General features: G+C 40.5%; 1 protein-coding gene across 1 annotated transcript in view; it reads right to left on the reverse strand.

The window, feature by feature from the left end:
* trit1 (tRNA isopentenyltransferase 1) overlaps positions 1 to 21,441 on the reverse strand; it is a 45,092-nt gene that overhangs the window by 9,013 nt on the left and 14,638 nt on the right. Inside the window, exons 2-8 of the mRNA XM_084918877.1 lie at positions 13,679 to 13,822; positions 9,779 to 9,874; positions 9,235 to 9,392; positions 8,583 to 8,725; positions 8,351 to 8,462; positions 3,719 to 3,831; positions 3,481 to 3,558 (exon numbers count right to left, since the gene is read on the reverse strand). Coding sequence (XP_084775003.1) covers positions 3,481 to 3,558; positions 3,719 to 3,831; positions 8,351 to 8,462; positions 8,583 to 8,725; positions 9,235 to 9,392; positions 9,779 to 9,874; positions 13,679 to 13,822 — 844 coding nt within the window. The remainder of the gene's footprint in view (positions 1 to 3,480; positions 3,559 to 3,718; positions 3,832 to 8,350; positions 8,463 to 8,582; positions 8,726 to 9,234; positions 9,393 to 9,778; positions 9,875 to 13,678; positions 13,823 to 21,441) is intronic.

Raw genomic sequence — 21,441 nt, forward strand, 5'->3', positions numbered from 1 at the left:
TGTAAAATGAAGTTAAAACTAAGAGTTATTTTACAATTTAAACAGTCTAAAAACTTCAGCATGTCTTTGAACTGTCACTTGGGAAAGCATCGTGCCAAAAATAGACTTTTTGGCATTTTTGGACTTTAGAAAAAGAAGAAGTGATGCTCAAAAAGTAGGACATATACAAAACATTATTACAGCGTTTCCACGTGTCAGGAACAGGAGTCAAAGTATCATCAAGAAATTCAAACTGAGCCACACAGGACAGAACAAGCCTAGGAGAGGAAGGAAGTGAAAGATTTCAAAGAATCTGGAAAGGAAACTAGTGAGAGATATGCCTAAAGACTCCAGAACCAATGCCAAACACAAGTGAATGACTTAATCTAGCTGGGAATTGTAGTCTCAAAAAAGACAGTCACTAGAAGCCAGCACAGGAATGGACTGTGAGGCTACAGAAGAAGAAAAACTTCCCTTCTCAGAAGAGACACCTTCAAGCCAGACTGAAATAGCTAAGGCAGCCTGGAGAAAGATTATGCAATACTGGAATATTGCACATCCTTTGGTCAGATGAGACGAAACTACAACTAGACGCTGCTTATGTTTAGAGAAAGAAGGCAATCAACCCAAAGAACACCGTCCCCCTTAGTGAAACACGGTGGTGGAAGTATTATGAAGTGGGGACGCTTCAGTGCGTGTGGAACTGTAAATCTCGCCAAAGTGGAAGGAATCATGAAGGAAGAAGGATATATGAAGATTCTGAAAGAAAACCTCAAGCAGTCAGGAACAAAATTGGATCTGGGTCGTCACTTTGTCTTCCGACACTTCACGCTCCTGGTGAAGAACTACTTCTAGAAGACCACAGCAAACAGATTGACCTGCTCAAAGCCCTTACGTGAATCCCATTAAGAATCTGGGTTGAACTGATGACCAAGGTCCATGCCAGAAGACCAAAAAGTCTGGTCTTCATGAAAGATTGGGCTGGGATTGGATATTGGAAAAGTTATTCTAAAAATGTCTTGCTCTGTTTAAATAGGTCTGGGTTTAATAAGAAATGTTATTAAAGCTAATAATTCTGTCCTGATCTGTAACAATGAAACACTTTACCCACCATCTCTGCACAGACACCGACAAAAACAACGTGAATGGAGTTAACAGCAAGAACAACATGTTTCCAGAACCACACAAACAGACAAGGTCATCCGGCAACACAGTCCCTCATGGCTCAGCTTTTGCAGCAAAGCCACCCTACAAGGCTGGTGCATTGGGTAATTAAATATGAGCTTGTACATTCTTATCTAGTAACACGAAGGCCTTCTTCAAGCCATTTATCTGGTGCCTGTCAAAAAAGCTGTCCTTCAAATTCTTCCTTGTGATAACTTAACTGTGCAGTGTTTTGGTATTCGCAGCAAAAATCCTTCAAATGACTGATGTGTTTCTTCAAATGGACTTCCTGGTAAATTTGTGTGTATTACCAGAAGAAACACGACGCCAGGGATGGTTTATCTTCACAACAAAGATACTTTCTTAGTATATCTGTTTGTCTAGTCACCCTTAAAATTGAGACCAATATCTTTATACTTTAAAAAAAACTTTAGAAAGTTCTTGTTATCTGCTGTAACTTGTACACTCAACTCTTTGAAACAAAAAGAATAAATAAATAAAGCATCAAAAATGCAGTCCTCAGTAAATGCTACAGTAGACTACTGCTGCACATATTTCCAAGGGACTACTTTTTATAGCTACTCTTGGTCTGACTCAAAGAGATGTTTGCCTGATTGACGCTGTTCTTGCTCTGGTTTATATTTCTCTAATCCAGTGAATAAAAATGATCATGGTCCATAAATTAAAAAAAAAAAATACCAACAAAGTTCTGATCATAACATCCACAAATTTAACAAAACAAAACGCCGCATGAAGTATTTCCTCTGAGACTTGATTGGATGGGAGGTTGAGGTCTTTGAGGAGAGCTAATCTCATCTGCTGCCACCTGCATTTTCAGGCCTGATGCAGCAGACAGAGCACAGTCTAAGCAGGGTCTTCTGTGTGTGTGTGTGTGTGTGTGTGTGTGTGTGTGTGTGTGTGTGTGTGTGTGTGTGTGTGTGTGTGTGTGTGTGTGTGTGTGTGTGTAGGAGGGGGGCAGTGTTATATGGATTGTCTAAAGGCAGGACACACTTAAAAGCACACACGTAAATACAAGTAGACAATCTTAGACAGATTACTGCATGTTTCTATGATTATAGCTGCAACACAGACAGACGCGTGCACACATGTGATGTAGTCCATATGGCGTGTGCAGCGGGTAGGCAGGCGGTCAGAAAGAGGGGTATTGAGGTTTAGGGCCTAGCGTGGCCTTAAGCCACTTGGGCCTAACAGGATTAGGAGGCAGGGTTACTGCAGGGCATGCTGCCGGTGGGACCAGGTTTCCTTTTCAAGGGAAGAGAGACGCACTACACACTCCGCTCTTACGCACTCTCTACACTTTAAACTGACTCACGGTGGCAAATCACCACTTTTCAATCTCAGGTTGATTTTGGCTGCGGTGGGCAGTCTTGTCCATTCTGCAGTGGCAGCTGCTCTGGCAGGTAACCAAACACTGAAGTTCATTTCTATGCATTTGGAAGCACGGGGGGTTGAAGCTTTCACAGGTCTTAGCTGCAGGTGTGCGCTGGGGATGGATATTGAAACATTATCCAATCACTACGTCACAGTAGTGCGCACATGCTGCATAAAATCAAATCTAACTTTGTGATTAAATGAATGCTGTGGTTTTCCCTGCTGAGCTACACGGGATGTTTTCAAACCGTTAAGTCATTTTGCAAAAATAAAACTTGGATTTAGATGTTCACCAAATAAGGAAACTGAAACCACAGTTTATGGTTTCCATCGAGGCTTTTGTTTTTTAAAACGGAAATCAATGAGTTGATTAGTTATGCTTACATGTGATTTATTTGTGAAAGACGTCAGAGTGGTGTCAGCCTTTCTACAGCTGTTTGAAAGGAACCACAAAACAGCTCCTTGGGGAGGGAAGACTGTGATGAACATTAACATTAATTTTGCCTTTTTGCATTAAAATTGTTATGAATATACCAGCATATCAGTCGAATATCCCAATCAGGCAACAACGGCAACTGAGGTGGAATTAATTAACGTTCACTGAGGTTTCTCTGCTGTGTCGCATAAATTTTCAGCTTACTAAACGTTCAAAAACTGTATGATGAGGAGCCGAAAGACTTTAAAACAGGTCGCAAACATGTCTCTGTTTGCCTGGAAGGGGCAATAACAATAACTGAAACAAAAGCTTTAAAAAGGTGGCGCGCGCACACGCCATCTCTGTACCCAGGAACACAGTACGGTGGGCTGAGAGGCTTATTGTGTCTCTAATAGAGTGCATGAATCTCATCTTGTTACAGAGTGCTGATTGCTAAGGATCTGTCTGCAGCACCAATACACCCCCCACACCCGACTCACACACTCACTGCATGGGTGAATGGTACTCACGTCTGAGGAAGCGGTTGCGGACCCATTTATTCTGTTTGCGGGCGTAACGCCTTGTAGCAATCTTCAAAGCTTCTATACCTGAGTGAGTGAAAAACAAGCTGGTCGTGAGATGAAGCACAAAATGAAGGGAGAACAAAAAACAAAAACAAAAAAAACCTGATTGTTGTGGTTGATCAGCAGTCCACCAGCCAGTGCATCCAACTCCATCTGAGTGACTTTGATCAGGTGTTTCTCTAACCTTTGTCTCGTAGAGAGTCTTTCTCCTGCTGGGTGCTGCTTTCCGGAGCCGTCAGGTAGTCGTGAAACTCCTTAAAACCGATCGACTGGAAAATCCCATGTTGATAGTCTTGACTGAGAGGAGAGGAGAGGAGGAAACATTATCCATCAACATAAAAGCTTTCGGCCTTCAACTTGACATTTATACACTCGCTGGTGATTCATTTCATCCTTTCCTCCTCCATCTCTCTGTCGCTTCCTAAACTCTTAGCGAACAGATGTGAAGCCCTTCAAGAGAGAAAGTGACAGAATGACACGAGCAGACGGAGGGACCCACGGCTACTAAAAATCCAGTATGGTGACCAGGGCTGACACAAGGCTGGGGCAGAATCCTCTGGTGAACTTGCCAGACGGAGCATTTTAGTAAATGTCAGAGCACACCACCCCAATTTGAGCACTGCAGCCAGTTCAAGGCTAAATCAGGCTTTTCCAGGTGCTAGCAGTTGCAGAATAACTGCTGTGACAATATCTGTAAAATACATTCTCATCTGATTATTTTCCAGTTTTCCTTTATTTAGACAAGGCAGCCTGAAACTGACCGGAAATACTTTAGCTTTTGTACAGCAGTACAAAATAGGCCGCCTTCCACATGTTGTTGTCTTCAGGCTGCTTGTTTGTAAACAAACGCTACAATCTTACTTCTTGTGACTGCAGTCAGCACTAAAAATCTTTCCTTTGTGAGCCCGATTCCTGTTAAAAGGGCGTTCTTCATTCCCACCATCGCCAAGTGTGAGGGGATGAATTTGTGCCTGTCTGAACAAAACAGTGACGTGTCAAACTTTTATGACCTCGTTTTTGTGATAATCAGAAATCCTATAGAAAATAGAAAACATTCCCTGAGACATCCCTCCAGCTTCAATACATAATCAAGAGGTGCAAACAATATCACTAGTGGAGCTTTATGCTTCACTGCAGGACAAATTCTTGATACGAAGTGATGACGGAGTTACCAAGTATGAAACAAATGTCTGATTATTGCTTAGAAATGCTCCATATGTGCAGTCTGGGCTTAGATTCTAGCAAATCCACATAGCGAAAGAGCATCCCACTTTGGCGACTACCTGTTACGGGAATTTTCACCTTCACTAGCTGATGTCTAAAGATGTAAGAAGTGCTTAACTGAGTATCCTCCCATATTTGTGCCACATTAGGTCGATAAGATATCAGAACTAATAACTGAATAATAACATTTTGCACTTTGTGTCCTTTTACTTGTTATTTGCAGGTAAGGTTTCTACATTGAAATTAGGGCTGCCACAAACGATTATTTTGATAGTCGACTAGTCACCGATTATTTTTGCGATTAGTCGACTAATCAGATCATGCATCCATTGGACGTAAAACGTACAGCTTATTGCACCAGCATGCGTCTGCTCTTATATAACTATCATTAGCTTACAGCTTTAAGTGTTTAAGGTATGTGCTAACTAAAAATAAAGACAAGATGATAGTTTATTAAATTTTAATGAAATTTGCAGATTGTTTCGGTGAAGTTTAATAAACTCCTTGCTATCTAAAATATAACAGGACACCGGAGTATATTCTCGAGCATCTCACACTTCTGATAATCAGTTGTCTGCTTGATGTTTATTCAGCTGTGTAAAAACTATAACTTTAATCTCAGCCAAACCGATTTACTCAGGAACAAATAAAATACTAAAAAAGCCAAACAATAACATTTTGAAGTTATCTAAGTGACTTATATATATTTAACCCGAGTAGCGAAAGACTGCAGTTGGTTTGAAAACGATTTGCAGGGAGTCCGGTGTTCTCACGGGCTCTAGTGAGCCTTGCCCCGGGCTAGCTATCGAGCTAGTGGGTAACAGACGTCTCCGAAAACGTCGGAGCGCTTTTGAAAATATGTGGTGTCTTGATAAACTGAGCAGATATTTGAGGTTTACACAGCTACATTCTCGCCTGAAAATATGTTAAACGTTTATTTTGTGACCCAGAAAGAATAATAAGAGTAATATGAAAACTAACTAGCTGCCGCCATTGTTGGAAACTGAGCTGGGCTGCGCTATGAATTCTGGGACACAGCTTCTTCTTCTTCGGGGTTTAACGGCAGCTGGCATCCTTGTACATGCAGTGCTGCCATCTTCTGTTTCAGTCCGTTATTGCACTCTTAAATCCTACTAATTCCTGCGTCTTTTGTGAGCTTACAAAGCTTCAAACGACGTGTCGACTATTAAATCAGTCGTCGACGATTTTGATAGTCGATGTAATCGTGACTAGTCGACTAATCGTGGCAGCCCTAATTAAAATGCAAATAAGATATCTTTATAATAAAACACACACACACACACACACACACACACACAAACACAATTGCTTTTATCTAATTCTCTTCCTCAAATACACTGCACAGCAAATATTAGAATAAAAAGGATTATTTCAGGTCCCTAATTTCTAGGCTTGTAAGAGAAACAACAAGAGGAAATAACAAAAATAAATCTGGCTAGACGGGCAGAGACAGAAATTTGAGAATAGCGTCTGATCACAGGAAATGTAGAGTCAATGGAGGGAGGAAAAGAAAGACAGAGGAAGAGAGGGAGGCAGGGAAGGGGGTGGAGATCTGACCTTGATGTCTGGCCACAGCAGCCAGCTGGGGATGGAGACATGAGGGCAAAGCAGAGAAAGACAGACAAACAGAGAGGGGGGGGGGTAAAGTGCATGGATGATCAGATTGCTCAGAGGGCAATAGTGGCAGAGATGGAGGGACAGGGAGGAGGACGAGGGAGGTGAGATAGGGTGATGAAATAAACGAAAGGGAGGGGAACCGGAAGCTTCCTGGGCAACGTTCCACCAGTGCATCAACTCCCTGCAGCCACACCCCATCATACACTATCAATATCGACTGCCAACAGAGACACACAGCAGTGTTCACATCTCTCTTTTTTTTGGTCTTCACATTTCATGTCACACACAGGACATGGAAAGACAAAGTTAACAAAAATGTAATGTAGTGATGTAGATACAAAATAAAGACAACGAATGTTAAATCTCAGAATAGCATGAATCGTTTTTTACCTGCCTACTTGGAAACAATATATAAAAAATCTGAATACCATATGGAAACTGAATACAATAAATAAAATGCAGGTTATCTTGTGTATTGCAGCATATGGTGAGTAGGTAGCTGCTAGAGCTAAATCTAAAAATGTCCTGGTGAAGATAGTGGGGAATAGTTGCTGCCAAAGAAAGTGTTGCTGAACATAAAAATAAACCCTGAAGAATCTGTCTTGTCAATTAAGCAAGGTTAGTGCTTTTACCTGAGAACACTGCAAGGCAATCCCCCCCCCCCCAAAAAAACAAACAAACAAAAAAAACAGAAGCACAACTCCAAAGAAAAGAATAAAGCCAAATGTCAAAAACTGCTGTCCTTAAAATCTGATGTTTTTATAACTTGGCCAACTTTAGTATGCTAATTTTCTATCAGCTCTGACTTATAGCCTGGGGCTAGCCCGGAGCTAGCCATGAGCTACCTAGCTAATACTAGTGTTAGCTAATGATACACAAGCTGTACTAAACAAAATGGTGAAAACTATGAAAGGCTTAAAAAATGACAACTCTTAATTTTCAGTTTCATAATTTAATTTCCTTTTTTCCCCTCCCAAAATTAACATCCCAATTGATTTAACAGTGCTAGCTGTAAGCTAAATTTTAATTTACAGTATACTGTAAACTAGCAACCCCTTGTAGTGTTGACTCCCATGCTCTACCATTTTACCATCTTTTCCAAATATGGTAACATATTTTGTTTTCTTCCTCTTAACAAGCCTCAGCTAAAGTTAGCATCAAATGAGCTTACACTGAAACCTAGCTAACCTGCGCTAATATTAACAGATCGCTCGAGAATTCTACACTCTAATCCACATTAATTTTTGTGTATCAGATGGAAAATATCTTCAGCATGCCTTAATTTATTCAGGGTTAATTCGGCATTGTTTCTGACAGAGAATGTTGTTTTAACCTAATTTCAAGAAAACATATTTTTGTATAGGGCCAGTTGAGTTTAACTTGTTGAAGATGGTTATTGAATTATGATGTCAATGAGAGCACATATCATTAATATAGTCATCTCAGGATTATGGACATCTGTAGCACTAGCTGTGGGAACAGAAGCCCCACCAATCTATAACTTTCTGTTTGTGAGAGGTAGCCAATCACAAAAGGGGAAAAGGGGGCAAGTGAGAAAGGAACCAATCCAAAGCTTGTATAAAAAAAAAAAAGGATTATTTTGAGCTGTTAATCATAAAAATTCTTCTAGTACAATCCAAGAATACAATTATAGAGTTATCTTCAGCATGGAATTAAAATTCTTGAGGCACTAAAGTAATTAGCAGAAAATACTAGACTCCCCTGGTAGCGTCAGATATAAATAGGCTTATCCCTTATTATTAATAATTACTGGACATTCTAGAGTAATATTAGTCCCACATGAACAGAAGTCTAAACACTGTGGGCTTTATCTAGAACAGCATATTTCTTTGACATGAGAAAAAAACAAATAACCTAAAAAACCATCAGGATGAACAGGATCTGGTTGGTTGCGTTCATTCAGGTGAGCGGACACCTCACCTTATTTCCTTACCTGTTGTCCTGGATTTTCTGTCGATTGTATCGGATGTGGAAGTCTCTAAGTTCCTGTATCACTCCTGCAGACAACATATCGTCTACACGAGCATCCAGCCGCTTGTCTAGAGCTGAAGGACAGAAAGAAGTAGATATGACAAATGTAGCATGAAAATAAAGACACATTCCACATTTCAAAGCTTGTTTTATTCCCCCACACAAAGAGCACATCTACAAATCTCCCTCCTTACCCTCCATGTCAGCATGCAGCCAGAAGATGCAGGGGTCTTTGTACCTTAGCGGCCCCCCAAGACCATCACCGCCTTCCTGCCCCCTCTGCTCCTCCAGCAAGCGGCTATGTGGAATCCCCGTCTCTTTGTGGATTTGCAGACTCCTGTGTAAGTTTTAAGTTCAAATCAAACACTTGAAATCCACATGTACTATGAAGTTTTATTGAACTCCTTGTTCATAAGGCCTGGGAGGGTAAATTACATAACAATCCGGTCAAATGAAGAGTACAATTTAAAAGTGGTGAGAATGTTCATTATTGCTGCACCAGGGGCATATCCTTCAGAAAAATGAAGACATAAAACAAGAAAAAATACAAATAATTATGAAGAACAAACAATCTCTCAATCCTTTTCTCACCAGGATACTTTCAAAGTGAGCTTTAAAAACAAACACACCAAAACTCTCGACCTGTTGAGATTTAAATCGAAACCAAACTTGTGGCTGTGTGCTCAGGTTAAGAGGAAAAGATCATGCTTACCAGCTCATATTAAAGAACTGGGTAACTTAACCTGAGGCCAGAGTGCATGCTACACATCAAGGAGCACAACACATGCCCCAACACAACATCCACATCACTAAAACTGACAGATTACCCTTCGCCAGCTGTATCACCTGGCTATCTTGCGCTTGTCATTTGGGTGCAACATGGCAGCCATATCGGGGTCCACCTCGGCCAGTCGTTTATGCAACTCAGCTCCTCCCAGTTTCTCAAGCTCGAGCTTCCTGTTCGGAGACCCATCCCCTCCGTCCCCCGGCTCCTCGTTCTCCTGCTGCGAGACAAGTTGTATTTGCAAAAGCTGCCCTCGAACACTGCCATTAAGCTCCTGCTTCCAAATCTTTAACACATTACAAGGTCCGTTTAGAGCGGTGCCTAGAGTCAGAAGTAATGTGCAATGAAAACAGAGATTAAGATGAGAAAAAGCACCCGTGGCAGTTTTATTAACAGTAAATGACTATGCAGCATGAAGAAATGAAACTAAAGTGAAATATTACATTATCTTCAAGCTGCGAAAGCTTAAGCACTCTGGCTTAATGTTGTTATCAAAAGTAAAATGGGTAAAGATAATAAGATATTTATACATTTAAGAGATTAACAGTACAAAAGACAGAAAGGACAGAGAGCGGTGTATTCAAGTTGAGCATCTATGACACTTACGCCGGTGTCCAACAGGACTTTCCACAGCAGAGACTCAATGTAATAGTTTGTTCCTCCAACAATGATTGGCAGTTTGTTCCTCTTGTGCATGTCATCTATGTTGGAACGTGTCAAGGAAGAAGTTTATCCCAGCGTATTTTGCATGGCTTAACAATTCCAGGACATTGTTGTGCATTCATGTACAATCTAAAGTAATTAAAAATATCATTATTGTTTAATTGAGGTAGAAAGAGTGAATACATCATATTCCTAATGAAAACTTTAAGACCTGTGATGACTACATTATGAACCAGTATTTCAGGAATTCTGGGTTTTCCCTTTATGCTACTGTTGAAGTTAACAGCATCAGTAGTATTTCAAAACACTCAAATATTATTGGACTTAACGGGTGGATACGTAAATTTGTTTGTATTTTTATTTGTGCTGCCAAATATTAACGCGTTATCACAGATTACGCCATCATCACGATTAACGTGATTAAAAATAAAATAAAAAATTAACGCAATTAACGCATCTGGAGTGCAGAATGGCTCGAAATCCCTGAAATGTTTCCGTCAACGCATTTCGGGCAGTTTGTCCAAGTAGAGTTACCTTCGCACATGCACAAATGGGCAGTTGATCTGGTAGTGACGGGCAGCTGAACCAGTCAGCTCAATATGGTAGATGATAAACGCACACAAATTTGAGTATTAACAGACTAACAAGACGGAACAGTCGACCCACATAAAGTATTATGCACATTGTGCAAGAAGGAATTTTCTTTTTACCGAACACTTCCAGCTTAAAATATCACATTAACGCGAAGCACACGTTAGTCGGGGATGCTGCTAGCACTTTGGCTAACGTGTCACCCAGCTTGCGACAAACCACTCACGGAGCTTCGGGGGCTCATTAGTCTACCTCGGACATATTGACTGACACAGTTACCAAGTGGATTGCACCAAACTGCAGACCTGTTAATGTAGTTGAGAACACGAGCTTTACATAGATTTGGTTCCTTGTTTCAAGGACATGAAGTGCCTCCCCAAGACTGACGGAGAGAGAGGATAAATGTTTACAGAGTTTTTTGTTAACATGTTTATTGAACATCTTGAACATTCATGTTAAGTGCGTATATTTTCCCTTTTTTCTCGAGTCTGTTTGCTCATTCAAAATGAAATGCGATTAATGCAGAATAAAAATGAATGATATTTAATCGTGATTAATCAAAATGAATCCACAGTAACCCTGTGATGAATCTGATTAAACATTTTAATTGTTTGACAGCACTAATATATATTATATATTAGTGAATACTTAAACTTTCTAAAAAGTTGTATTTCACAGGAGAGAGCCTGTGCTAAAAGATTGAAGAAAACTATTGAAATTCTCTTTGAATTTAAGCATACATCCTGTGTGTTGTTTCTGCATTTACTTCATTATATTGCATAAATGTCAGTTACAAGCTTAAATATAAAGTTGAAAAAATGTAATTGCAGCCAGGCTATTGATCAAGTAATTGCGATTAATTACAGAAAATTGTGCGATAGTAGTTAATTTTTTTAATCTATTGACAGCACTAATTTTTATGGTTAATATTGACCACAAATCTGAATAAAAACCTGACTTGTATCTATGTTGCTATTTTGACTCTGAACATTTGTAGCCATTATTCAGAGGAGGTTTATGTGAGAATCAAACAATCTGGTGTCTTAGCTCAACACAAAATACTCTTAAATCGGCCAGCTCCTGAGTACAAAGGTCGTGCCCAATTTGATGTCCAATTGCCCCCATGCAGGAACAGTGCAGGTAATAGTCCAGTAAATTCAGAGAGAGCAAATGGGCTCATGTTTCCCGTCTCCTGCACGCTTCAGGCCTGGACGATTCTCCTGACATCTGGAGTGTGAAATTTGGTTATGTCAGCTTTAAACTTCTTGTACTGTGTCATTTGAATAAATGTCCTCAGCCTAAAGATGTGGAGCTTTCCAATAAGGAAAAAAAAATATGGTTATGTCTAGGAAAGAATTTAAAATCTGTGTTGCAGAACTTTGATTCTGGTCTTTCTTACCCCAGTAGGCCTCTCATGTCATGACCCATTACACCTCCTGACCCCCGGCTTAAGGATTCGGCAGACTGTTTATGGTCTGCCGAATGTATTTCGGACTGTTGTGGAGAAAATAAAAGCAATAAAAATGCTTCCACCTGGGCAACCTGAAACTTTTGAAAGACCAAAAACTAGACAGCTTTGAAACAAATGTCAGAAGCTGTGATGAGTTGTAAACTTAATATTAGCAATTTAGTTCAGCTTAATCATAATTATAGTGTCTCCTTTAATTTCCACCACTTGGGCAACAAAAGGCTGGAGGAATACTTTGGAACATAAGAGGTTAGTTGGCAACAGGTCCGTAACATGATTGGGTGTAAAATGACTGTTTTAGAGAGGCAGAAGTAACAAGATTATTTACAAATTGTGGAATAATTTCAGAATAATAATCCTCAATGTAAAATTGTGACATTGTATATCTAATTTACCTTGCACAAAATCATCAAAACATTATGAGAATCTGGAGAAGTCTCTGTGAGCAAGGGTCAAGGCCAAACTAAATAAATAAATAAATACATTGGATGCCTGTGATCTGCAGGCCTTCAGGTGATACTGCGTTAAAAATCGGCATGAATCTGTCCTGGAAATTATTGCATAGGCTCAGTGACTCACTGTCACTGTGAACACAGCTCACCGTGCTATCCACAACTGCAGGTTAAAGCTCCATCGTGCAAAGAAGAAACCGCATGTGAACATGATCCTGCACCATCATCATCTTCTTTGGGGCAAAGCTTGTTTAAAATGGACTGAGGCGAAGAGGATCATTGCATTCTGTTTTTATTTAAATTCGTCCCACCTCTTTTGTAATTGTAATTGTAAAATAGAAAAGCATAACATGTCCCCTTTCAAAAAAACCTGCAGGTCACACAGACAGAGCCTGTGTGCCACACCTTATTCCTTCTCCCTCTTTTTCTGTCGCATCTTCTCTCATCTTGCACCTTGCCTTCTCTCCCCTCCTCCCTCCCTCTGGTCGCCTACTTTCTCCACTCTGGGATGATTAAATAAATACCCGACCAAACAAGATAAAGGCCCATCAGCCATCGTCACTCATCACTTGCAGAGGAGTGAGGGCGACTGCCGGCAAACAGCGAGGAAAATTAAGGGAGGAGAAAGCAGAAAGAGGGATGGAAAACTGAGCAAACAGAGCCACAGAGGAGGAGGTCCAGAAGGAGAGAGTTTATGTGAACGGCATGTAGAGAGAAGGCTTGATGGCTGATGAAGAGTCATTACACCCATTAGGCATCTTAACTATCTTGCACACTCCTTCCTCTTTTTCCTGATTTTCAGTTAAAATCCTCCAGCTCTACTAATCTGTATTCATCTCTTCCCGTTTCTCCCTCTTTCCCACCAGCAGGCTCGCGGTGCACTGAGCCTATTCTTGGAGCTACCGCATCCCCTCGCTGCGCTGGTGAGGGTGAGAGAGAGAAAAGCGAGTGTCTGTGTGTGTGCGTGCACCCCATCCTGATCTATTAATACCCTCTCTCTAGTTATCGCCTCCTCTCTCCACATCTGTGTGATGGCCAGTGTCTGCAGGAGGGTGTGACTGCCCAGACCGTGTGTAGATTTACCACAGAGACTCCTCTATAAATACAGCCTCTAGAGATCTCTCGCTTTTCATCTTCACTGCAACATCTGCAGCAAGACACAATGACAAAACAAGGATGCGTACACACTTACAAAAATCAATTACTAAGAGTGAAATCAGTTCTTTCTCTGCAGTTACTACTTGATAATTGGGGTGGGGCATTGTTGTAACATGCAGTAAGAGGTGTTATGGAAAACACTGCTCCCATGCTTTCACATGGCTCCAAAAAGGATATCAGTGCCACCGCTTTGTTCCTGAAGTCTACCACCGTGTAGGTGCTCACTAATGGGTCCACAAAGCCGATCATGTGATGTGTGCATTGGTTGCGCTCCTCAGCTGTCACCTTATTAGTGACAATGTCCAGGCCCTGGTACACCTGAAGGCACACAAAGAAAGGAATCAACAGGCAGGAAAAACTACCACATAAAATAAAAATATAAATAATTAGCCATTACAAAAACCATTACAGGAGGCATTACAGGATAATTCAAAAGGTGAAGTTAAAATTCCTGGAAGATAATTAGCACTGCAGCATAATTAGCATTATTGAGGTTTCTTGTTTAGCGTCATGTGCACATTGCTCATGCACATACAACCACCGGTCTTCAGGGAAAAATGTGTGTTCCCTGACCAGTTGGCTGGTGGTTGCTGGAGGTTCTTAGGTGAAATAGGTTGTACCAAAAACCTCCTTGCAATAGCTTTGGTTACTATCAGACTGCTGCAATCACCTGCAGTTTGCATGGAAGACACCAACATCTCCACAAACACTGACTACTAACCTACCCTCAGTAAAGCTTGAAAAACTGCAACACAAACTGGAAACTGAGAATGCAGCCAAAGTCATTCAAAAGGAACAACCTTGTACTCTGAAGGGAACAGTCTCCGTTTGCAGACAAGTAATCCCCCATGGAAACTACGATCAAATAGGGTAATCTGCCTGCGACCAAAACAAAGCACTGTATACCAGCGGTCCCCAACCCCCCGGGCCATGGACCGGGCCACGAGAGTTGAGGCTCGGGTGTGAAATGTATGGTTTACGGGGTTTTATCTGTTTATATCATTATTTTTTATTGTTTTTATCGTTAACTCTGTTTCTCTGGGTCTTTTCGTGCATTATGAATAAAGCTTCTTTTTTTGGGTACCGGTACTGGTTTTATTTTGTTGTATTTATCAGCGACACCTTAAAGGCCAGTCTGTGAAAATATTGTTGGACATAAACTGGTCCGTGGTGCAAAAAAAGGTTAGGGACCGCTGCTGTAAACCACTTTGCGACCAAGTTTGCTTTCATTGTTGGAGACAATGACTCTATAAAAAGACAAACTTTTCTACATTCGTTAGATAGAAAACATACTTTTGTTCTTCATGAAGGTACCCATTTCAGATACTTGCTGTCTAGCTAAGTTACAGCTAGCCAGCTGACAGCATCCTTGTTGAGCAATAAATGTAACTCTGATTTTATATCTGACCTAGTACAAAAAAAGACATTTGAGGGTAGCTTGGGGTGAAAGACAATTTTTGAATATGGTCAAATAGTTTCATGTAATTACAGAGTAGTATTATGTTTAAAAACCCTAGATAATAACTTCTAATGCTAAGAAATTGCTTGATAACCAATGCAGCAAGTAGCTGGCTAACTTTAGCCTGCTTGCCCTCTAACATAATTAGCAAAATACTACATGACGCGTAAGTGTTTGGTGGGGGAGGGGGGGGGGGGGTCTTCTCCTAATTTGGAGTTTGTGTTATGGTCTGCATTGGGTACCAGTTGGTAATTAGTGGACTCCATTTCAAAGCTAACATTTGCTAGCATTGGTCACAGCTGACTTGAGGAGCAGGAGAAAGGCAATGAGGCAAAGCACTGAAAAGCACCACATACAGCCAAAGTCTCTCCCACAGAAATTAGTCCACATGGTGTCAGAAGTCACAGTGAGAGTCTGGAAAGGTTGATTGTAAAGTAACTTTTAAAGTTACTTTACAATCTAGTCAGACATTTACAATAAAAGGGTGTGTTATGTAAAAGTTACATAGAACATGCTGAAAACAGTATTTCAGGCTATATTATGTGCTGTAAGAACGCAAGTTTATTGAATGTTCTCAATCTGAGAAATTATAAAACCCAGGGCAACACAGTAAAAATAGCTTCTATAAAACAAATAGGGTCGGGGATTGAAATCTGGGCTAGTATGAGACTGTGCGTGTGTCTTTCAATGTCAGAAGCTGGTCACGGGGCTATTAAGGGAAAGGAAGGATGAGTGCTGTCCGTCTTCCATGTCAAATTGCTCTGGCCATCCCTGCAAATTATGACACGCATCTCCCGTCAGCTTTACATCACCCAGCGATGGAGCTCCCTCTTGGAATGTGACAGCTGGGTGTCACACAGTTGTCCGTCATGATTTTCACACTCGAACAGAGTTGAGAGTTTTAGAAAGGGATATCTTGGGATACAGAGCACATTTCTTGCTAGGCTTCTCTTGTTAGAAGCCGTGTTCAGCCTTTTAAACTTCAAAGTCGTTTTCTCCAGCATTAAAATGTCTGAGATGATCACGCACATCAAAAGCTGATGCGCTCCCTTTCTGTGTTCATGTGCACTCCATCTGCAGTTACTTTTTACATGAACTGAGATGTTTTTAATTTGCACTGAATATGTTCACCTTCACATTTGTTTGTACAAACCAATTATTTCCCCCCATTTGCAATTACAGTTCAGTTACAGAAGTCATTTGATGACATAATATCTAATATTTTCTGGATCACAGAATAAGGAAAAAAAGAAACTTGAATTCATCCATTGCACAAGTGGGAGGGAAATTGGAGTGCAGGGCTCGCAAAATTTCAAAATCCCTGGTATCCCTTCGGGCAGGGACTCTTCAGTTTTTGGTAGCCCAAAATAAATTTAAGTAGCCCGAATAAAAAAGAGAGCAATTTTTTGATTGATGTTTTGTTTCCGTTACAATATTATACATTAAAGTATAATATTGTAACGGAAACAAAACATTAATCAAAAAATTCTTTAAACACAAATTACAACATTGTATAAAAATTACAATCATCAACTCAAATACTTGGTTCTAATTGAACAGAAATTTCTATGAACTTGTAAGAACTGTGTAGGACATGAATCAGTCTGTGTCAGATCCTGAATTTGAAATTTCCACTGAAGTCACAGGAAAGAGGCAAGTGGAACCAAGATCGAGGCCATTTGCTTTTTGAAGTTTGCAAAGACTGCTAAATTGTGCCAGTGGTAGTTCACTCTTTGCAACATAGTACGCTATTCTAAACTGATTTTCAGGTTTATTTTTAGTATGTTATTTGCAATTGGTGTTTGTTCTGGGAAAGATATTGCAGACTGAGCAATAATGCATTTCTTGCATTTCTCATGGGTTCTAATGGGGGCCTTTCTTAAAATGACTGGTCCCAGTAACAAAGGCACTTGTCGACTCAGAAATCGAGGGAAAAGCAACAACACACCCGGCAGAACATTATGTTATTTACACGGGTGCACATAAGTGGTCCGCATGTGCGCATTCGCTGTCAAAATAAAAGACGCGCACCAGATAAGAAGTTGCAACGCGCGTTTGCGTCCATATAAAAGGCACTGTTTTTGTCCGCTAGAGTGGGATTTTCACGGCACATTCTGCACCACACCTCTGTGCGTTCATCATTTGTTTGAAGCCAGCTCACCTCCTGCAAACACTTTTCCGAGAATACGCGCTTCTTTTGTGGTTCGGACTCCTTCTGACATTTCTTTGGAGGTGGAGGAACACCAAAGTAATTGCTTAAAGGAGCTTGCTTCTTCGACATCTTTAAGAGTTCTAAACAAATGTCTGTCCTCCTCCAGAAAATCTTATGTACGCAAACACGCGGTGCAACTTCTTATCTTGTGCGCGTTTTTTATTTTGACAGCGAATGCGCACCTGCGGACCACTTATGTGCAGCCCTCGTTATATAGCTCATCATATCGCAGCCACAGAAATTCTTTTGTCCATGAAACCATAAAGCTGCACTTTCTTTTTGCCTTATAGTCTGATTTGTCATAACTTTTCCGTTTTGTGGTAAGCTTTTCTTTGGCTGTCACTTCTTCACCCTGACCTGTCTTATTTGGCTCAGCAGAACTAAAATATATATCCTGCTGCTTTTACACACGCACTTACATAATGCTCAGCGATTCTCTGCGCGATCAACCTCTCACATGTTTAAGCTTGCTGCGGGAGATTTCACTTGTCATGTTTGCATAGTAAGCTAACGATTGATAAGACGATGTCAGAGGAATTGGTGCGCAAATTATCATCACTCACCAATCAGTGCTGTCGCTCTCTATACACAGTTCCAGCGATTGCAAAGTGAAAGCAAAAAACAAGCGCAAATTCAAACACGATTTCAATATGTCACATATTGACAGTGGCTCACCGATGCCAATGACATAATTACCCAGCTACATTTCCGAAAGAATGCAAAAGCATTGAAATATATTTTCCTATGATAGCCCGACGGGCAGGGCAGAGACAGATTTTGGTAGCCCGACTGGAAAAATAGCTAGCCCCGGGACGTCGGGCTAGCGATTTTGCGAGCCCTGGAGTGTATCAATAAGCTCGGTAATAATCAGACACAAAAAAGAGACAAAAGATCAAGAGATGATTACAACCGGATCAAATCATAAAATGCCCTGAAATAAAAGTAACTCATGATATTTATCGTTCAGCAGAGTTGGAGCTCCTGAATGATGCAGTTTGGTTTGCTGTTCCTTAGAGAGTTGTCAGGTCTAATAGTATTTAACATTTTAAAGTTTTCTTGGGGAATTACTTTAAGTGAAGAAAATTTGTCCTGTCCTGGCTGACACAGTTAGACAGGACAGGACCAGCCCAGACACAGTTAAAAATGTCATTTTAATGAGCTAATGTTCAATTGAGCTACCCATATGGAAAAGATATATATAAATCTTATAAAGTTTGTATCTGTCATGTGTGAAACTTGTATGAAAAGCATACAAGAGTGAAAACACATATAAGATCCCTTGAAAAATTATATAATGAAACTTGTATGTTTTGGATACTTACTAAAACAATATATGAAAGTAATGAGAAAGTGGCCACTTTCATGAGTAAATCATATAAGTTTTTACTATTTCTTTTCCATATGGGTAATGTCCATTTAGGTTCTCAGTCATCTAGGTCGTGGTAGTCTGAGTCCTTGAAAAGAGAGCAACCTTCAGGTTAGAGAAGATGTTTAACCTCTTATTATCCAAGGAGTTTCTTGAGCTCCAAAACAACTGATGAACCTGAAGTCCCAGGTACTTAACCCCTAGTGTGGTTGTCTCCTTGGAGGTCGTCCTGGGGGCCAAGGTGTTAAACGCTAACGCTGCCCAACCTCACCATCACACACCCCACCATTATCTTCATGCACCTGGAAAGGAATCTCAAGACTGCGCTACAGGTGGGTGATAGCTGGTGCTCGACGATCTCTGTTGAATGATGGTCATTCACAGTGGGCGTACATGACCTCCTTTACGCTTGAGTAAAATTACGGGGAAGGCATTCGGCATCTACCTGCAGCGAGTATTTGTTGTCAGATGGGGGCAGTGGCAAAAACATCTGACACAACCGGTCTAGCTTACAAACAGCTAAAGTTAAACCGAATGTTAAAAACAATAAAGCGTCTACTGCGGCCACTGTTTTTGCTTTTCATTTTTGATCTTTGACGATTTTTTTAATGCTTCTCTGGTCCCCGATGAATGCCGCTGGCGCTCCCCTTCTTTATTACGACCTACTTATCAAACAACCAGCATTCAACCAACGCATAGGCCATCTGCATCCAACAACATGTGGTTGGAATTTTGGACGACTACACGGGAGCACGTTTGTGGAGGGTGAAAACCCCTTTCTGCACGCTGTCCCAACAAAAACCTGAACGCAGATGGACCACAAATTGCATTCAGGAGTGCTTGGTGGGACAAAGAGTACTCTTTGACTGCCACTGGAAGGTAAACTTGGGGTGATCAGGGCAGATATTCCCTCTAAAGCAGTGGGGAAAGAGAAGAAAAAGGAATAAAGAATGCATACGCTAGTGTATGGATGATTGATGAACTCTTGAAAGATACATTGACTTTTCACATAAGTATCAAATAAACTATATATACTATATGTCTTTGTATACAAATAAATTCATCCATAGTTCTGAATTTCTTATAAGACAGAAAAGGAGAAAAATAAAATGTAAAAATGTTACAAAATAATGACCCAAACCCAAATAAAGGACACTAACATATGAGATTTATTAAAAAATGACCAATCAAATAATTTACCATTAAAGTGATTATTTCTGTTACCTATTTCCTATACTTCTGAGCTGTCTCGTCTTTTCTTACTACCCAGTCTATCACCTCCCGACTCGTTGAATAAACATTCTACTCATAAAACGTCCGGCTCGTTCAACAGCGAATCTTTGGTTTTGTAACGTTCATCATTTTTCACGGCAGGAAAAAACTGCTCCCAAGTGAACGTAAAGAGTGACTTTATCCATTTGTCCATTCATGCTAAACAAATAACACTTGTGTGTCCATTTGGGAGGGTGCTTTAGTCTTAATAGCTGGCTGTCTGCTTTGATTAAAGGCTGCATTTTCCTATGCTGAAATACTGAATAATAGTGTGTTTCACCAAGATTTTATTTATATATATTTTTTGAACTCAGACTTCTGGTTTTATGTGGACAGGATTTAGGTCTACTGGTAATTTTTGACTTGAAAGGGTTTCACAAAGTTTTCCTGGCATCTTCAGGGGGATTCACTTTCTGAGCCACAATCACATACTCTGAATGGATGACAGTAGACTACACACAGATGCTGTGCAGAAGACGTGGCCTCAGGGCTGTATTTATATGATAAAGTGGTGATGGTGTGTGGGAGGAATGATATTAGCCACCACTGCTTCTGTCTTACGTGAAAGCTTGTTTGCCATATATGTACTGTTCATCATCAGCAGACATATACACCACTACTGGTATACCAACGTGTGGCAACGTAAAGGCAAAGCCAACTCTGAGTATCTGAACATCTGCAATGTGTGTTAGGCAACCACATCTTAAAGTCTTTGGAAATCTGCTATAGGGTCGGAATACCATTTTTCCCAAAGCTATTCCTTCCTGATAACCACACCGATTTATTGGTGAGACAATATTAGCCGTTTTCCGATGTATCAGTTTCTGGATTTATAACAACCGATAAATTTAAAAAGTAAAGAAGAGATGGGAGAAACACCCCCAATCCAAGTTTTGAGTGTTGGCACGCCACAGTTTGCCCACCAGAGGGAACCAAGCAAGAATCAGGCAAAGCGTAAACAAGTTAAAAAAAAAAAAACCCTACACATTACAAATGTTCTCGAGTCCTTGTAACTGGACACACTCATTAAATAAGGTAGAAATAAGGAAGTGAAACGACTACATTCTAACTTCCTAACCTTTGCAATTTTTAGAGTTTTGGGGCTGTTTTTGTTTCCATTTAACTGCATCTGTAAGCTGTATTCATGAGCGTGTCTCAATAACTAGCTTATTGCATGATGATGCTTCCAATCATTCTGCATTAATTTGGGGTAAAATATTCCAAATCTACTCGTCTTATATTGTGATTTTCACCCAGTCAGATTAAGCTCAGAATGATTAAGTCAGCACAAACCAAAGATTGCTGTTTTGTAATATCTCAAAGTTGTTTTTCTTTTTAGGAAGTATTTTGTGGTGCACGCCTTGCCCACATCCTCTTGAAACCTGCCTGACATTGCTACTAAGCATCTTTTTTGTATTCCTGTAGCATTCAAAGTCAGCAACAAAATACAACTGTTTATAACTTGACATACACTACACGTGTTAATCAATAGAGCTGTGCAGGCTATTCATCAAATCCTCTGTCAGAGCCTGTGTGGATTGCGTGTACCTCTCAAAATGGTCTTCATCCAAAAGAGGGGAGCAGTGCAGGGCAGAACAACCAAGGCAGATAAATTATTTACGGCTTCT

Source organism: Perissodus microlepis, chromosome 22, assembly GCF_051167445.1.
Source record: "Perissodus microlepis isolate ML-2025 ecotype Zambia chromosome 22, ASM5116744v1, whole genome shotgun sequence".
Taxonomy (NCBI): domain Eukaryota; kingdom Metazoa; phylum Chordata; class Actinopteri; order Cichliformes; family Cichlidae; genus Perissodus; species Perissodus microlepis.